At 39.9% G+C, this 15,894-nt stretch overlaps 2 protein-coding genes across 2 annotated transcripts in view; one reads left to right on the top strand and one right to left on the bottom strand.

Annotated features, from left to right (window-relative positions):
• Nucleotides 1-9,037, bottom strand: part of ABCG8 (ATP binding cassette subfamily G member 8) — a 25,242-nt gene extending 16,205 nt beyond the window's left edge. The window contains exons 1-7 of the mRNA XM_048843010.2: nt 8,926-9,037; nt 8,393-8,688; nt 6,926-7,036; nt 5,932-6,088; nt 3,565-3,803; nt 3,008-3,140; nt 131-400 (exon numbers count right to left, since the gene is read on the bottom strand). Of these exons, the coding sequence (XP_048698967.2) occupies nt 131-400; nt 3,008-3,140; nt 3,565-3,803; nt 5,932-6,088; nt 6,926-7,036; nt 8,393-8,464 (982 nt within the window). The 5' untranslated portion in view covers nt 8,465-8,688; nt 8,926-9,037. The remainder of the gene's footprint in view (nt 1-130; nt 401-3,007; nt 3,141-3,564; nt 3,804-5,931; nt 6,089-6,925; nt 7,037-8,392; nt 8,689-8,925) is intronic.
• The window catches only part of ABCG5 (ATP binding cassette subfamily G member 5), a 24,246-nt gene continuing 17,325 nt past the window's right edge, over nt 8,974-15,894 (top strand). Inside the window, exons 1-5 of the mRNA XM_048843380.2 lie at nt 8,974-9,089; nt 9,892-10,013; nt 12,546-12,682; nt 12,905-13,003; nt 14,514-14,646. Of these exons, the coding sequence (XP_048699337.2) occupies nt 8,974-9,089; nt 9,892-10,013; nt 12,546-12,682; nt 12,905-13,003; nt 14,514-14,646 (607 nt within the window). The remainder of the gene's footprint in view (nt 9,090-9,891; nt 10,014-12,545; nt 12,683-12,904; nt 13,004-14,513; nt 14,647-15,894) is intronic.

The raw sequence follows: 15,894 nt of genomic DNA, 5'->3' as shown, positions 1-15,894 counted from the left end.
TGGTTTATAAGTCACCTATCGGACAGTATCCACATGTAATTCAATAAAAATCAGTGCATTACATAAGCTTATGAAAATAAATGATTTCATGCACCCCATTTGTATTTGTTTAATCACATTTGATACTAACCATAGAAATCTGCAGGATTGCTGAATTTTGGGCAGGGATAGCCTATTTCTGTGAAATATTGGACCATGCTCCGGGCTGTTCCAGAATAGATGGTAGTTCCAGAGGTCATCAGAAGAACTAAATCGAAGAGTTGGAAGATATCTGATCGGGGCTGGTGAACTGAAAGGAGAACTAATCTGTTTCCTCTGGCAAGCCTGGATAGTGTAATCACAAGATTGTGAGCAGTAAAACTATCTAGTCCAGATGTGGGTTCATCAAGTATCAGTATTCCTGTCAAAGAGAAAAGGCGATGATGGGAAGCATTGTTTGATTTTGTGTTGCATGTGAAATGGTACCAGTACGTAAAATCTTATTTATACATTTTTAAAGATTTTTTTTAAAGCAGCAAGATCAAATATTATTTAACAAGGAGAAAATTCCCTTCCTAAAGTTCTTTCTCCACATTACCAAACCATTTTCTGTAGTCCCAATCCTGCTCCCACAGAAATCAATAAGAATTGGCATTGACTTTCAATGGGAGTAGATTTAGGCCCCATATTTTAATTTCCAATGTTTTTCTCCTAACTCCAGTTTTATATAATAGAAACAAGAACGTAACAGTAGTCAGTTCTGTATCTTTCCATGTACAATAACTTGTCACTTAAAGTCGTCCTGGTTAACGTTGTTTTGTTGTTACGTTGCTGGTCAATTAGGGAACACGCTCGTTTAAAGTTGCACAATGCTCCCTTATAATGTTGTTTGGCAGCCGCCTGCTTTGTTCACCGCTTGCAGGAAGAACAGCCCATTGGAGCTAGCTGGTGGGGGCTTGGAACCAGCCTGGACCAGCAGCCCCCCTATCGGCTCCCCTAAGTTCCCTGTGCAGCAGTCGCCCAGCAGGCTATCAATTGCTGGGCAGTTCAGGTGTTCCCCCCCCACTGCCGTGTGCTGCTCCTACCCTCTGCCTTGGAGCTGCTCCCGGGAGCCTCCTGCTTGCTGTGCAGGGGTGTGGGGAAGACGGGGGCTAATGTCAGGGTGTCCCCCTCCCTGCTCCTGCTTATCCCATCTCCACTGAGCGGGGCGGGGGGGAGGGGGGCAGACAACAGGGCTCAGGAAGGAGGGAGCTTGCTGGTTGCAGCTGCTTTCTCAATTTCCTGATCTACTTAAAAAGGCAGTGTACTTAGAGTGCGGTCAGCATACTTAAAGGGACAATGCTCATCTCTCTCTCCCACACACAGGGTGTGTGTCTCTGTCTGCCATGCTGTCTCCCCTCCCTTCATTTGTGCTGCCTTGTAGAGTGTGAGGCTACATTAACAACGTGTTAACCCTTGAGGGCTCTGCCGAGTGCTAGTTCATCTTTTAGCAGTAAGGCATTCCCTGGGAAATATCCCACCCTCTTCCACCCTCTGACTCCACCACCTCAACCAAGCTTCACAATCACCACTGTTGTGTACAGTATTAAATTGTTTAAAACTTATGCTGTACATATATATATAATATAGTCTTTTGTTTGGTGAAAAAAATTTCCCTGGAACCTAACCCCCCTATTTACATTAATTCTTATGGGGAAATTGGATTCGCTTAATATCATTTCTCTCAAAGTTGCATTTTTCAGGAACTTAACTACAACATTAAACGAGGAGTTAGTGTATGTTACATGAGAGGTAGATTCAGTGTGGTTAGAGTTTAGGGTAATACTTCTACTCATATTCTATGTGTTCAGACCACTTGCATCGAGTCACACAGTGTCAGGGTGTGTAAAGGCCTCAAAACCAGAGAGCCAAAGTTATAAAAAATAAAATAAAAAAAAAATAGGAGCATGAAAGTGAAGAGAGGAGAAATAAGTTCTACATTAATATTTTCTATCTGAAGGTTTCTTTGCAACTGGTTGTTGAAAACTCAAGTGAGATAATGTCAAACATTTTGAGACCTGGTATTATTCACTATTTATATTACCATAGCACCGAGTGGCCCCAAGTAGTATCAAGTGCTGTACAGGCACACACAAAATCATGGACCTAGATCCTAAAAGATATTTAGGCATGTAGCTCCCACCTAAAACCCTTTGAGGATCTGGACCATGGTTCCTGCCCTGAAGAGCTTATTATGAGTAAATATAGAGTTTGAAGTGCTAAAAAGGAAAAAACTGTATTTAATTTTTCTTTTCCTGGAAACAGAAAATGTTTTGCATTAATACATACCTCTTTTCCTGAGCAGCACATGCTGAAAAACATTTTTTTGCCTTTCCTGTAATTGTGGAAAAAATAGCCTTATCTACACTGGGAATATTCAGACCCATGTTTCCTAAAGAAGGCAAGGGTACTGATAGAAACTTCAGTGTACACATGGATTAGGCTTTATTACAACCATGTTGGCTGGTAAGAACAGGTGTAAAGAACAACTGAGCCTGCCTGAGTTTTCTCTGCATTGCAGTTTTCACTGCCTGGGGTAATTTACAAATCTGAAAAATCCTAGTGTAGCCACAGGCACTGAGATTACCATCTAGTACCCTGATCCTACAGATTGTTACTAACATAATCTTTACTCTCACAAGTAGCCCAGCTGAAGTCAACAGGACTACTAGTGTGCACAGGCGTTTGAAAGACTGGGCACATAACACTGGAAAAGAGATTACAAGATATAGGTTCTGATTCTGATGCCACTGAAGTTAACAGAAATTCTTATGGTGACTTAAATGGGAGCAGATTAGTTCAATAAACTGCATAATAAAGCCACTAATGTCCAAGTAAATAATATTCCTTGCTTGTATTTAATGTAAATAAGCACAATTGCTGCAGCCGGGGGGGGGAAGGGGGAAGGAATATTTCCCTTACTAATGTAAACCCCCTCCTCCCCCATCTGGTTTTGTGGTTTAATTAAGATGAATGACTTTATGCTCACCAGGGTTCCACAGCAGCTGCACTCCAATGCTTACCCTTCGCCTTTCTCCCCCCGACACACCTCGGATGTATTCATTCCCTACTCTTGTGTTTGCACACTGTCGTAACCGCAGTTCTGCTATAACATCTTCCACCTGGTGGTTCCAGGATAAAGCAAGGGTTAGTTGTTTAATCATTAAGTATAATGCACAGTCCAAAATTACGTTTGTCTTTAATCGTCATTCAAATATTACTGTGCTATCTGATCAATAGCCATTTAAAACAAACCTTGACTTTCTCAGAGGCAACATTTTCTAAAAATTCAGCAATTCATTTCTCATTTTAGCTCCCATAAAGCTTTCCCTAAATTGCCATTTGGAACAACTGCAGCCTTCTATCTGGGAGCAAAAAAAATTAAAACCTATTTATAAGCAAAAATAGACAAATCAAACTTTAGACTTTATGACTTACACAACAAATGCCCAGTTCAATTTAGCTGTTCTTACCCCAAACATACTTGGATAATTATGTCAAATGCATTTTTTACAACTTTATTTTTTCCCCAGCAGCTCTAATTACCCTTTTTTCCCTTTGTGAGTCTGAAAAAGTCTTCGGGAGCCGCAGTTTTGCAACGAATAATAAGGTTTCTTTGACAGTTAGGCTGGGTAGTAGTCGATCATCCTGCCGCACATGTGCAATGCATTTCTTAACAAGCTGGTGAGTACTGGGTTGTCCATTGATTATGATTTGGCCAGACTTAATTTTGCCACCGTGATCTCGACAGGTTATCACATCAAGTAAGGATGTTTTTCCACAGGCTAGAAAAATCATAATTTAAAAAGTTAAAAATCTCTCTGGGTCAAATTCTAGAGCAGTTCCATTTGGTCACAAAAATGAGGCAAATGTTTTTGCCACATTCATGTGCCTCCATATTCACCCCCATCCTAAGCCCTCTCTGTAGCTTATTTCAGAACCCCTGAAGGAGAACAGCCTGTGAAGGAGACCTGAGTTCAAGTTTGACTGTTTGTTTTGAGCCAAAGGTTTAGGACATCTTCAGAAGTTATAATGTGAGCTCTTAGGCTAGAGCAGTGGTTCTCAGCCAGGGGTATGCTTTCCCCTGGGGGGTACGCAGAAGTCTTCCAGAGAGTACATCAACTCATCTAGATATTTGCCTAGTTTTACAACAGGCTACATAAGACACTGGAAAAGTCAGTACAAACTAAAATTTCATATGGGCAAAAACTTGTTTATATTGCTCTATATATTATATGCTGAATATTCCAATTGATTAATTTTATAATTATATGGAAAAAATTAAAAAGTAAACAATTTTTCAGTAATAGTGTGCTGTGATACTGTTGTATTTTTCTGACTGATTTTATAAGCAAGTGGTTTTTAGGTGAAGTGAAACTTGGGGGGTACGCAAGACAAATCAGACTCCTAAAAGCAGTACTGTACAGTAGTCTGGAAAGGTTGAGAGCCACTGGGCTAGAGAACTACCAGCGAGACTGCTGCCTCATAAGGAATGGCACTAATTGAATTCCAAAAATGCCTGAAATCTTAAAAACCCAACCCTACCCCCCCCCATAACAAAGTTATGAACTGAAGTTTACCACATATGTAATTATAGATATTTTTGGCTCACCATGGTCTTGATCGTGTGGTGACTTGAGAATTCTGTCCCTGATCCAGCAAAACACCTTTTACACAGGCTTAACTTTAGGCACAGGAGTAGTCCCATTGGCCTCAGGGTGTTCTGCATGGACATAGGGTCCACACTACTGGATCTGATTGCAGGACTTGGCCTAAATTTGTATTATAAGCTTGCTTTGTGGAATGAATTGTGAACATGAATAAATATGGTGTTTTTAAACAATGCAATATTGGCTCACACTTAGGGGGAACAAGACTAAAATAATGGAAGCAAAATGACATTTGGAAATAACAAATGTCTTGTTCTCTCATGTTGTGCGATATAGTTTGTAAACATGCCCACAGTTCCTTCATTATTAATTATTATTATTTTATTATTTCATGTATTGCTGCTCTTCATTTTAGAAGATTAATTCCCTGCTTGATGATTTGAGGGGTTTTTATGTAGGTGTTTTTTTTAAAGAAATCCATCCATTTGCAAACCATATATCAATCCACTTGTGACTGACACAGTGATTACTAACAATAAAGTGAAACCCCTCAGAAATTTTGACCAACCTCACTAAAGTATTTGATAAAATAGTTAATAAACTTTTTTTTAAACTGTTTAAGACCAGTTAGGTGAATGGGGTTTGTGCTCCCTGTAAGCTACTTAACAAATACACAGCAATAAAATATTGTTCCATCCAAAGCTCTTTTATCAGGGAGGATTCCCAAGGTACAACTTTGTTTTGAAAGCAAATCTCAGACCCAGACAACTCCAGGAAGCAGGTGAATTATGGAGGAAATTCCACTGACCTCTGCAGTAAGACAGGCTGTGGACATAAGGTGGTAGTACTGCCATGGCACACGCTCAGCGCTGGCTGAGGTCAGGGTAGCTATGTATTCTGGTCAGAGCTGTTGATCGCTCACTTTTGGAGGTGGGCCAGCCAGTGCAAAGCCCCTTCACTCCCAGCAGCGCAGGGACTGCGGGCACCTTGCATTGTTCCAGGCAGACCCAGGAAATCTGGCCCATAAAATCAAATGATGAAAAACCATCCTTTAAGAAACTGTGTGGCAAGCATATGTACAAATCATGACAAAAATTCTTTCCCAAACAAAATCTAACTGTCTTCTGCTGGGGGCCCACTGTATATTTTTATGAGCATACTGCAGCGATGTATAACATATATTTCTAGGGAGTGTTTCTCTGTTGGATGGTTATATATCCTTTGGCATTCAGTAGTGCTGTTGTCATCTATTGTATATTTTATTGTAAAGGCTTGGTCAATGCAGTAAAGCTTTCAGTCCTACCAGAGCTTCCTATAATAGCTAGCATCTGGCCACTTTGAACTTTAAAGTTCAGATTCTGGATTGCTGGCACATGGGAATCTGCGCCTGTGTTCCACATCCAAGGCATTTTCATCTCTGCTAGGTTCTCATACCAGGGAATCTGAGATGCCATGTTAACCTAATGTAAATAAATAGAAAAAAAAGCCCTCCATTCAGAAAGTCAATACTGTAGCAATACATATTTTTAAAAAATTAAGATATTACAAAGTGGAAAATGCATGAAAATAGCTGCAACCAACCTGATGCAAATTCTCAAAACTATGTTTTAGCTAATTCCATTTGCCAACCATGCATTGTTTCCATATATTCTTTCTTATCATTGATTGATTGCCAAACTGTTTGATTACCAAATATCTGTCTGTCTCTCTAAAATAAAAGATACTGTGTATTTGTCTGTTTGAAAATGCAAATACTGCCCTGCCCTTTACCAAATATACACAAAGCATTAACTCTTTGCAAACTGAATTTCTTCTTGTTAAATCAACGGGCATGATTTGTGAGGTCTGCGGCAGCTATTTAGTATTTTGCAACTCTCTGTCCAGCGTAGGGTATGTTCCTGAGAGAAAGGAGACATAACCCTTCACGCTGGTGATCCCCAGCTGCCACAGTAGCCCCCTGGATTTTGGTCATCTAGGTGTAACTTCAAGCTGCCTTGAGTCTGCCCAGATCAGGAGAACACTAAGGTGGCTGTCCCACCCCTTAGCGGTGTGAAGTATATCTCAGCTGCAACTGAGGATCTTTCTAGCCCACTATTTAAAATGCAGCCAAGGACCTGATCCTGTATTTACCATGTACCCAAAACTTCCACGGCTTCAATGATGTTTGTGTGTACAACAACTGTAAGATAAGGTCCCAGTTGCTATATGTAATTTAACTCACGTTACTTTTTACAGTGTCTAAATGTTACAAGCAGGAAATTGTTGTATACATTAGCAAGATAAAGTAGACCTTGTACCTGGTAGTTGAGCTCTCTGACCTCTAGGACATTTGATTTGCCACTGTAGGTGAAATACAGATTGTTATCCTCTTCAGAGCAAAAAATACTGTCTCTGAATCTCCTCTTTGCCTATAGGAATTATTAGAAAATTAATTACAACTCACTTCTCTCTCTCTAAACAGCATTTAAAAAATGAGAGGCAGCAAGGGAAATGCTTTCAATGTGTAATAATAGTACAATTGATTTAGTTACTATAGCACAAAATGTAAAGAGTTGAAATGAGTTACCTCTGTCTAGTACCTGGAAAATTACTCTGCACTACGGGGGTGTGAAAAACTCAAAGTGCAATTCAAAGGAATATGTGGTGAGTTTTTTGTTCATTTGTTTGCTTGCTTGTTTGTTTTTTGTCTGGACTTAAACATGTCCACTTTCAAAATGAAAATGGACCCAATTTCATTCAACCTTGGTCCTATTTCTGAGCAAAAATGCACAAGAAGTTTTGAAATTTTTATTTTTAGCTTCTCCTTACATAGTTAAGCAGGTCCTGTTTAGCCCAGGCAGTCTTCAGCCTTAAGTGGGGGAGAACCTGCATGCCTGCAGTTCCTACTTCTAACTCCCTGTCCTCTTCCAGAATCTTCCTTTTTCCTTTGAGCCATGGGCCCAGTCTTCATCCAGTCTTTATTCCTGATTTCCCCCACCTCCCCCAAGACTATCCTCTCCACGTCCCTTCATTTGCCATGATCTGGACAGACTGGTTTATTCCCCTCCAATCTATCCCTATTCTGAGCCAGACATTGGTTGGAGGTGAAGCTTCAAAGGAATTCACACATGTATTATCTTTGGAATATGTTGATTGGGCTTATCTAAAGTAACTGTCTGCACTTTCTGCATACAGCCAAACTTCAGATCAGGTCTGACTTAACCCTTTGAGTCCAGATAGATAGCACTGCAAAACTGAGCCCGTAAATCAAGGCACATACTATTCATAGAAACAATACAGAAACCACCCACAATTGCTAAAACAATTTCAAACAGCAGCTTCTCATAACAGAAAAGTATATTAAAGTCACTTTCTATATAGTAACACTCCCCAGCAAATGCATTTAGTTAATTTTAGTATGTATATGGCCCCTACCACTGATATCTGAGTGCCTTTTGCATGTTAATGCATTTATCCTCCCAGCACTCCTTTGTGTGGTGTGGAAGTTATATTATCCCTTCTTTACAGCTGGGAGGACTAAAACACAAGTTTGCACCGGAAGTCTGTGGCAAAACCCAGAATAGAACCCAGATTTCATGTGTCCCAATCAAGCGCCTTGACCACCAGCCCATGTTGCTTCTCTAAGGGCTATATATTGCCTTCATTCCACATTCACATGCAGATGGAGGACACTATACGTCAAATCCAATTTGCTGTTTCATATATCTAGTGCTAAATACTGTCTGCAGGAGTTTCCCCTTCAGTTCTGTATGAGCTCCACTCACCGACAAATCCAGATCTGTATCCTGGCTCCCAATGACATGCTCCGATGGAACTTTTTCAGTCATTTCTTTCATATTTGTGATGGAGCTTTCTCTCCGTATTGCCACTTTCTTTTCTGTTTTTAAATACTGTGCTTACTGTGGAAATCCTTCTCCTCTTGGTTTTGAGCTTGATCCCCTTCCAAGACCCCTCTACATGAATATAGCTGGTGTTTCTCCTGACACTCCGGGTCTCTCTGGTCTACATGTCTCTGTAGATGGGGTAATGTTCTCCTTTTCTGGGATAGTAACAGCTCAGGCTAAAGGTTAATCAGATAATAGTTATGGCTAATCTGTCAACTGTGCTTGGAAAGGAGAAGAAAGGAAAAGTGAACTGAGAGCTACTCAGCTTTCTGTCAAGTAATTTCCTGGGTGTAGAAATAAGGCTGGGTCCATGACTGATCCTGTGGACTACTGGCAGAGTGAAGCTATACCCTCTTCATTAATGAGGTAGCAACTTGGTGATTCAAGCAACTTACTTGAATTAGCGGACTTACCAGCTGGTTGAGAAGGTGATTTACGTAAAGTGTCCAGTCTGCCTGAGGATGATGCAGCCTACCGAGATGGAAAGGAGCAGCTGGGGTTCCAGAGCAGAAGAAAGGATGTCTGTTGTGATTCCACATAACAGTGTCAGCGTCCATGGAATCTCCTACACAGTCAGGTAAAGCTAGTAAGGATCAGCAATGTAAGCTGGGACTCTGCAATAGCACTAATCCTCAGACCACAGGGATAAGACTTCCCTTAATTTATAGCATAATAGTAACAGGGATATAGTTTGAAGATGATGGACTTTAGTCTTAGTCCAGTGAAGGGAGACACCAAGGATGAATTTGGTCCTCTCTGTCTTGTAATTAAGACTATATTTTCCTGAGAGTAAGGAGTGATTCTGCTTTCTGAAGATTTCATAAGTGATTCTTTAAAGAAGGTCTCCGAAGGATATATAAAGAAAGCCTGAAAGGGTTGTGGTTTCATTTCTTTTGCTTGTTTTTAGACATTTAAGCTTCTGTCTTGGCTGGAAGACTCTGATATGACTGGAGAGCTCGTGAACTAGGGACGCCAACAGAGCCAATACGGAACAAAATGAGCTATTAAAAGGGGAAGGGATTTTTAGTCAAGTCTGTTTAAAACTTTGTTTTTTTGTTAATTTCTATTTAATTTCAGTGGTTTTGTTAAAGGTCTAACACCCTCATCCTTACAATTAAAGAGCTCACAATAAATATTACTTATATTTCCCCTTGGTCCTCCACCAAAACCAGGTTAGATCAGGAAGGTTAAGTCTGGTTCTACTAAGATAAAAAACAAGCAGAAAAAAAACCTTTTAGAAATTATTTTTTTCCGATCCTCTTTATACATCAAAGCGGCAAAAAAGGGCACAAGCCCAATTTTTGAAATGTTTCTTACATGTTATTTTAAATTCTTTCAAATGCCACATTTCAGCCTTTTCAACCTTCTTTTTTTTAAAGAGAACGTGTTGGACTTTGGTGGGATATCCCATCATATCATAAAAAATACACACGGCAGATCCTCAAAGATGTTTCATTTCACATAGAGAGTGGCCAGATTATGGCAATTTTGGGAAATTCTGGTAAGTAGTTCAAAACTTCCAAATCTAAAACAATACTACTTTAAAAAAAATCATGCCAAATGAATTTCGTAGACTGTTCTGAATGTGGGCACTTCTGTAATAAGGTCACAATGTGGATAAGCACTGGTTTACTTAGATTAATGATTTACTTTTCAATTATTGTCAACAGGCTCTAGTGAATGGCCTTCTTGGGGGCATTACACTGGTGAGGATTACTGAAGCATACTGCCCTAAGTCTCCACAACCTTGACACCAGAATATCCCCTCCCACTGCCTACCCTGAAGGGGCTGAGAGGGACGCTGGTATGGAGCTAGCTATTCTGGCTTTACACTACTTGTAGATTCTCATGCAGGGTGCCTTTAAGGTCACTTTGCACTGCACAAGTGACCTTAGCAGGGTCAAGGATCTAGCCAAAAGATTTGTATTTTTAAATAATGGAACCCTTGCAGACTATCAAGACTTTCTGAAAAAGAAAAGCTGTATCAATGCATACATAGGCACCATCAACCTGTACTCTTTAAAAAGGTGGCATTTTCAGTCGCAGTCTCAGTAGAATATATGTGTGGTGGTTCTCAGGGTACCAGGGACAGTAAGTCACCTTGTTTCTCCCTGCCTCTGGTGAGAGAGGGTCTTGCCCATGGTAACTTTGAGTTAGTGCCCTGACACCACCAGCCTTTCAGCCATTCAAGCACTCTCCTCCAGGCTATGCCAGCCCAGTCTTTGCTTTGCATGTTAACAATAGGTGCATCCTGGTCTCCAAGTCATTTTGAAGAATTCCCCTGTGATATCCAGCCCCTAAACTGGCTACTCACAGAAACTCCAGATCCTCTGCCCCCACAGGTTTATTTAAGAAACAATGAAGAATCAATTAGAAACAAGATAGTGATGGAAATGAATGGTCACAATATGAAACGAAATCATAAAACGCAAGCTTGGGCCTATGCTTATTAATAGTTATCTTTCCTATCTAATAAAGTAGGTTTTCCCCTGAAAGTTCAATCTGTTGTAGAGCTGGCTGGCTTTGCAGGAACCAAGATCCAAACTTTCATGAAAACATCCCACGCCACAAGATGTTTACTCAGTGAATGGATCCAGAGTGCTTTCCCCCACTCTGTATTATGGTGAAACAGTCTTTTGTCTTTATTCACAGATAGGGTGATCCCTCTGTCTGTTATAATGGTCCTTTTTCACCTCCAAGTTGTTTCAATTGTTTGCAGTTGTCCCATCGATAGTCTTGGGAAGCAAGGCTAGACAACTGAGCCTCGCCTTACCTCACTAGCTAACCAGGGAGTGTTGACAATTCTGCTTGAATGATCCATCACTGTGATGAATCATCCCCTGGTGTCTAACTTTTAATCCAAGACCAAAAAAGCATCCTTTCAATATAGTTATATTATTTCTTCAATATTACCCATGCATACATTTCACATGATTATGAGTCTTGATAATTTACGAGCTTTCTGTAGATACCTTACATTACCCATTATAAATAAATACCCTGCAAGATGTGTTTGGTGTAGTGAGTTTGTCAGACCTGAGATGAGTTGTTTGCAAAGAACAGGGGATCTTTTTCCAAAGGGCCTCTGTGTCACAATATGGTTTCTTCCAAACTTGCCAGAGTTTTTCAGGTCTGTGTATGTGTATGGTTTCCTGGGTTAATGTTTTTCATCTTTTTTTCATCTTGGATGAAATTTAACCTTGTGCAGAGGACCAGCACAGGGCCTATTCATCACTTAAGTCCTACTTAAACTCTTTTTTGAGCTTCCAGTGATACTTAAAAGGTGCATAGGCCATGTGCTGCACAGGAGTTAGGCCCTCTCAAATCCCCCATTATCTTCCTCTTGCATTCCAAATGTGGTTCAAGCTACCTGCCCCTACCTACAGCGCTGCTCTTGACTCTTACTACTGCTCCTCTTCCTCACTATTCTGTTCAACCTTCCTGTCTCCCTGCTACCTTCATGGCCTTCTCCCACTCTCATCTTCATAAGTTCTCCCATGTTGCCCCTTATTCCTGGAATTCCCTCTTGCCCCTGGAACCAAAGGTGAAATCTCTTCATTTACATTTCTCCTCAGAACTTATTTCTCCCACAAAACCTACTAGTCTCCTATAAAAATTCTCCTAGAAGAAGAAGTGCTCTTGATGCTCTGAGGCAGAACCAGTCCTGGTCTTCCATCCTCGTCTGATCTGTTTTGTCTTTCTGTTTAGATTGTAAACAGGGACAAATGGGACAGGAATTGTAGTCCTCAATGTTTTGTATAGCATCAAGCACAATGAGGGTGCTTAACAAGTGATGAGAAATAAATAGAAATTTACACAGACTCTAACACTCCATTTAACTTTCATGGAATTTCAAGGGAATTCGTGCTTTTTCACACCATTGTTAGTGATAAAATATATATCTATTTTTTCATTAGACGTGTGCACAGTGTCTAGAACAATGGAGTCCTGGCCTCTGATTGGGGCCTATAGGTGCTGCTATAGTAAAAGTAAGAATTAATCTGAATGAAAATTTTTGTAAACTGTCTAACAGGCTCTGGAAAAACAACTCTGCTGGATGCAATATCAGGAAGACTGAGACAAAAAGGAAATTTCTTTGGTGATGTGTACATGAATGGGCATGAGCTGAAGAAAGAACAATTTCAGGACTGCTTCTCATACGTTCAACAGGTTGTTTTTTAATTTAATTCATATGCATGGACCTTTTTGTTATTACAAAGTTGTAGTGATAATAATAATAGAATCATATGGCTTGACTGTGATTTCGCTAATCTTGTTGTAAATCAGGAGTAACTCTACAGAAGTCAATGGAACTATGCTGGTATGAAATGTGTGTCAAAGCAGAACCACGCCCAGAGTTACTACAATACTGTTGTTCTTTTCCTTTTCTAGAATGATATCTTATTAGGTTATCTCACCGTACAAGAATCTTTGACTTACACTGCTTTACTCGCACTTCAGAAGCACTCCAGCGACTTCATTAAAAAGAAGGTCAGTATGTTCTATTCTTCCACGGAGACAAACAGGGGAATCTTTTCAGATATGTCCAGCAGATCAGATACCCTAATTTTATAGACACTACCTTTTAGCAGATTTGGATTCCCAAGTTCAATTCATGCTCTCACATTATCCTTTCATCAATGGCACTTTTAATCTATAGATCTCACAGTGCTTTACAAAGGAAGCCAAGTATCATCATTCCTATTTTACAGATGAGGAAACAGGCATGCACAAGTGAAGTGACTTGCTTGGGATCACAAAGGAGTTCAGCAACTGAGCCAGGAATAAAACTCTCTGATCTCCTAAATGCCAATTCTGTGTCATGCTGCCATCTTGGGAAATAATGAATGTGTTGGAACAAAATTAGTGTTGCTGCAGCTGTATCAGTTCCAGAACATTAGAGAGACAAGGTGGGTGAGAACATCTTTTATTGGACCAACTTCTGTTGGTGAGAGAGACAAGCTTTTGAGCTTACACAGAAGAAGACCCGAAGAAGAGCTCTGTGTAAGCTCAACGGCTTGTCTCTCTCACCAACAGAAGTTGGTCCAATAAAAGATGTTCTCACCCGCCTTGTCTCTTTGGAATGAAATTGTCATTCCTGAAGTAGTACCAGTTGCTATTGCATGGGAGATTGAATTTGATACCAAATTCAGAACTCCTGAAGTGGCCATCCCCATAGTATCTGGGCACCATTACATCATTACATACATTTAGAACTCCATCATTTCCCTCCTGGAAGAAGAACAAAGCTTCTATATCCTCCTCACTTACTGCTGCTAACTGTGAGGAATTGAAGATGTTATTATTTATTTGTTAACCCCTGACAGAGTGATCAGCCCTGCACCATGCACAGAAGAAACACAGCCCCACTGAACTAGCAATCTGAATAGAGACAAGAAAAATGGACTGGGAGACCCAAAAGGAGAGGTCTATCTCTGTCGTTAATTTCTTTAGTTTCAGAGTAGCAGCCGTGTTAGTGAGCTGTAGCTCATGAAAGCTTATGCTCAAATAAATTTGTTAGTCTCTAAGGTGCCACAAGTACTCCTTTTCTTTTTGTTAATTTCTTAGTGTCACTTGTGCCCATCCAGGTGCTTTATTTCATAGAGCTGGCAATGGAAGCCATTTTTACAATTTTCTGGGGGGAGGGGGGAGATGAATTCTATTTGTGCCCTAAAGCTGGCAAGATACAGGTACAGCCAGCTGTCTGGTAGAAGAACATTCTAGCAAGAGGGCAAATGGCTGCTGCCAGGGATATGGAAGTCTATGAAGCTGTTTGTGAGAAGTTGCCTAGGATAGTGGCCTCTAGACAAAGATGATTACCTGTTCTGATTTTGGAAAAGAATATCTGTCCAAAGTGGCCAGACATGAAGACAATAGCCAAACCAGATAAAAAGGCAAAAAGAGATTATGAACAATTTTACAATAGATGTCACTCAGAGAACTGCTGGGTCTAGAATCTTATGAACCATTTGTGTCTTTTTAAATTGTAACTATTTTGCAGGTAGATGCTGTTATGGCTGAGCTGAGTCTCAGCCATGTTGCTACTAATGTAATTGGAAGCAGTATTTTGCGGGGAATTTCTGGTGGTGAGAGGCGTCGCGTTTCAATTGCAGCCCAGCTATTACAAGATCCTAGTGAGTACTGAACAGTTTTTCAGAATAAAACAAATACCTTGTCCTTTTCATTATGCTGTCACTTTGCACACACTCCCACCACCCACCTCTAAATAACATTTTAAAATATAATAGCACTTTTCTTCTATCACAGATCCACATTCCAAACTGCCATTGATTTCAACATGCAGGCTCATTGCACAATCAGCTCTGCAGAGAGGCAGAAATGTCTAGTGACTAGAGCATAGGCTGAGACTCCTGTTTTGTCACTGACCTATGCTGTGGCCTTGGGCAAGTCACATAGACCCTGATAGTTAAGTTTAAGCACATGCATAGATCTTAGGGATTTAAGCATTGTTTAACCATATGCTTAAATTCAGTCCTTTACAACTGTCTGTGCTTCTGTTTCCCATCTGTAAAACAGAGCTAATAAAATGTACTTATTTTAGGGGGGAGTTGTAAGGATTAATTTTGTAATGTTTGCTCAGCACTTTGTGTTTTCAAAGTGCTATGTAAGTGCTAAATATTATTATTATTACTTAGTCCTTCATATTTATTTATTTGGATATAAAACAGAGCCAAAAAAGTAGCCTATACCCAAACTCTACTTGCCTTGACAATTACTTAAATTTGCAATTCAGTTGGAATAACCATTTAGCAGTATAGCCGTGCTCATACATAAGTTAATGTAACCAGCCAGTGAATGAAGCATACCCCATACCTTAGCTAATGCAACTTTTAGAGCACTGATATGCTGTATCCACTACTTTCTTGAACATTTTTGTGAAGAAATTTATGATTTCTGTTGGGAACTTAAAAGGGGCAATATAATACCTATGTTGCAATAATTCAAAGAATCAACATTTGTAGTTTGCTACATTAATTCAGCCAGTGATGAAATGAGATTTGAATTTCCCTTGATGAATGATGTACACTACATTATACACTGTATGAACTCTGGTGCAATGACAACAGTCATAGATATTAATAAAATTGGTTGACTGGTCAGAGTGGGAATTGTCCACGCTGTACCTCTTTTGTGGAAAAAATAAAATAATTCATTTTCCAGGACTGTATCTCTCTTCCTCCATCTCCCACCCCCCAAATTCTTATGTATAATAAAATACACATTAAAATTACAAAGAAAATAATGCACTAATAAGACTGGTTCATGTACAGAACTACATACTGTACTACAGGATAATTTTAAATAGTTCATTATATAAAGCACAGTTGTGTATACTGTGTACATGCAGAATACACACTTTT

This window comes from Caretta caretta, chromosome 3, assembly GCF_965140235.1.
Source record: "Caretta caretta isolate rCarCar2 chromosome 3, rCarCar1.hap1, whole genome shotgun sequence".
Classification (NCBI taxonomy): Eukaryota; Metazoa; Chordata; order Testudines; family Cheloniidae; genus Caretta; species Caretta caretta.
Note: the sequence above shows the minus strand (reverse complement) of the source record. Positions and strands in the feature narration are given on the sequence as shown.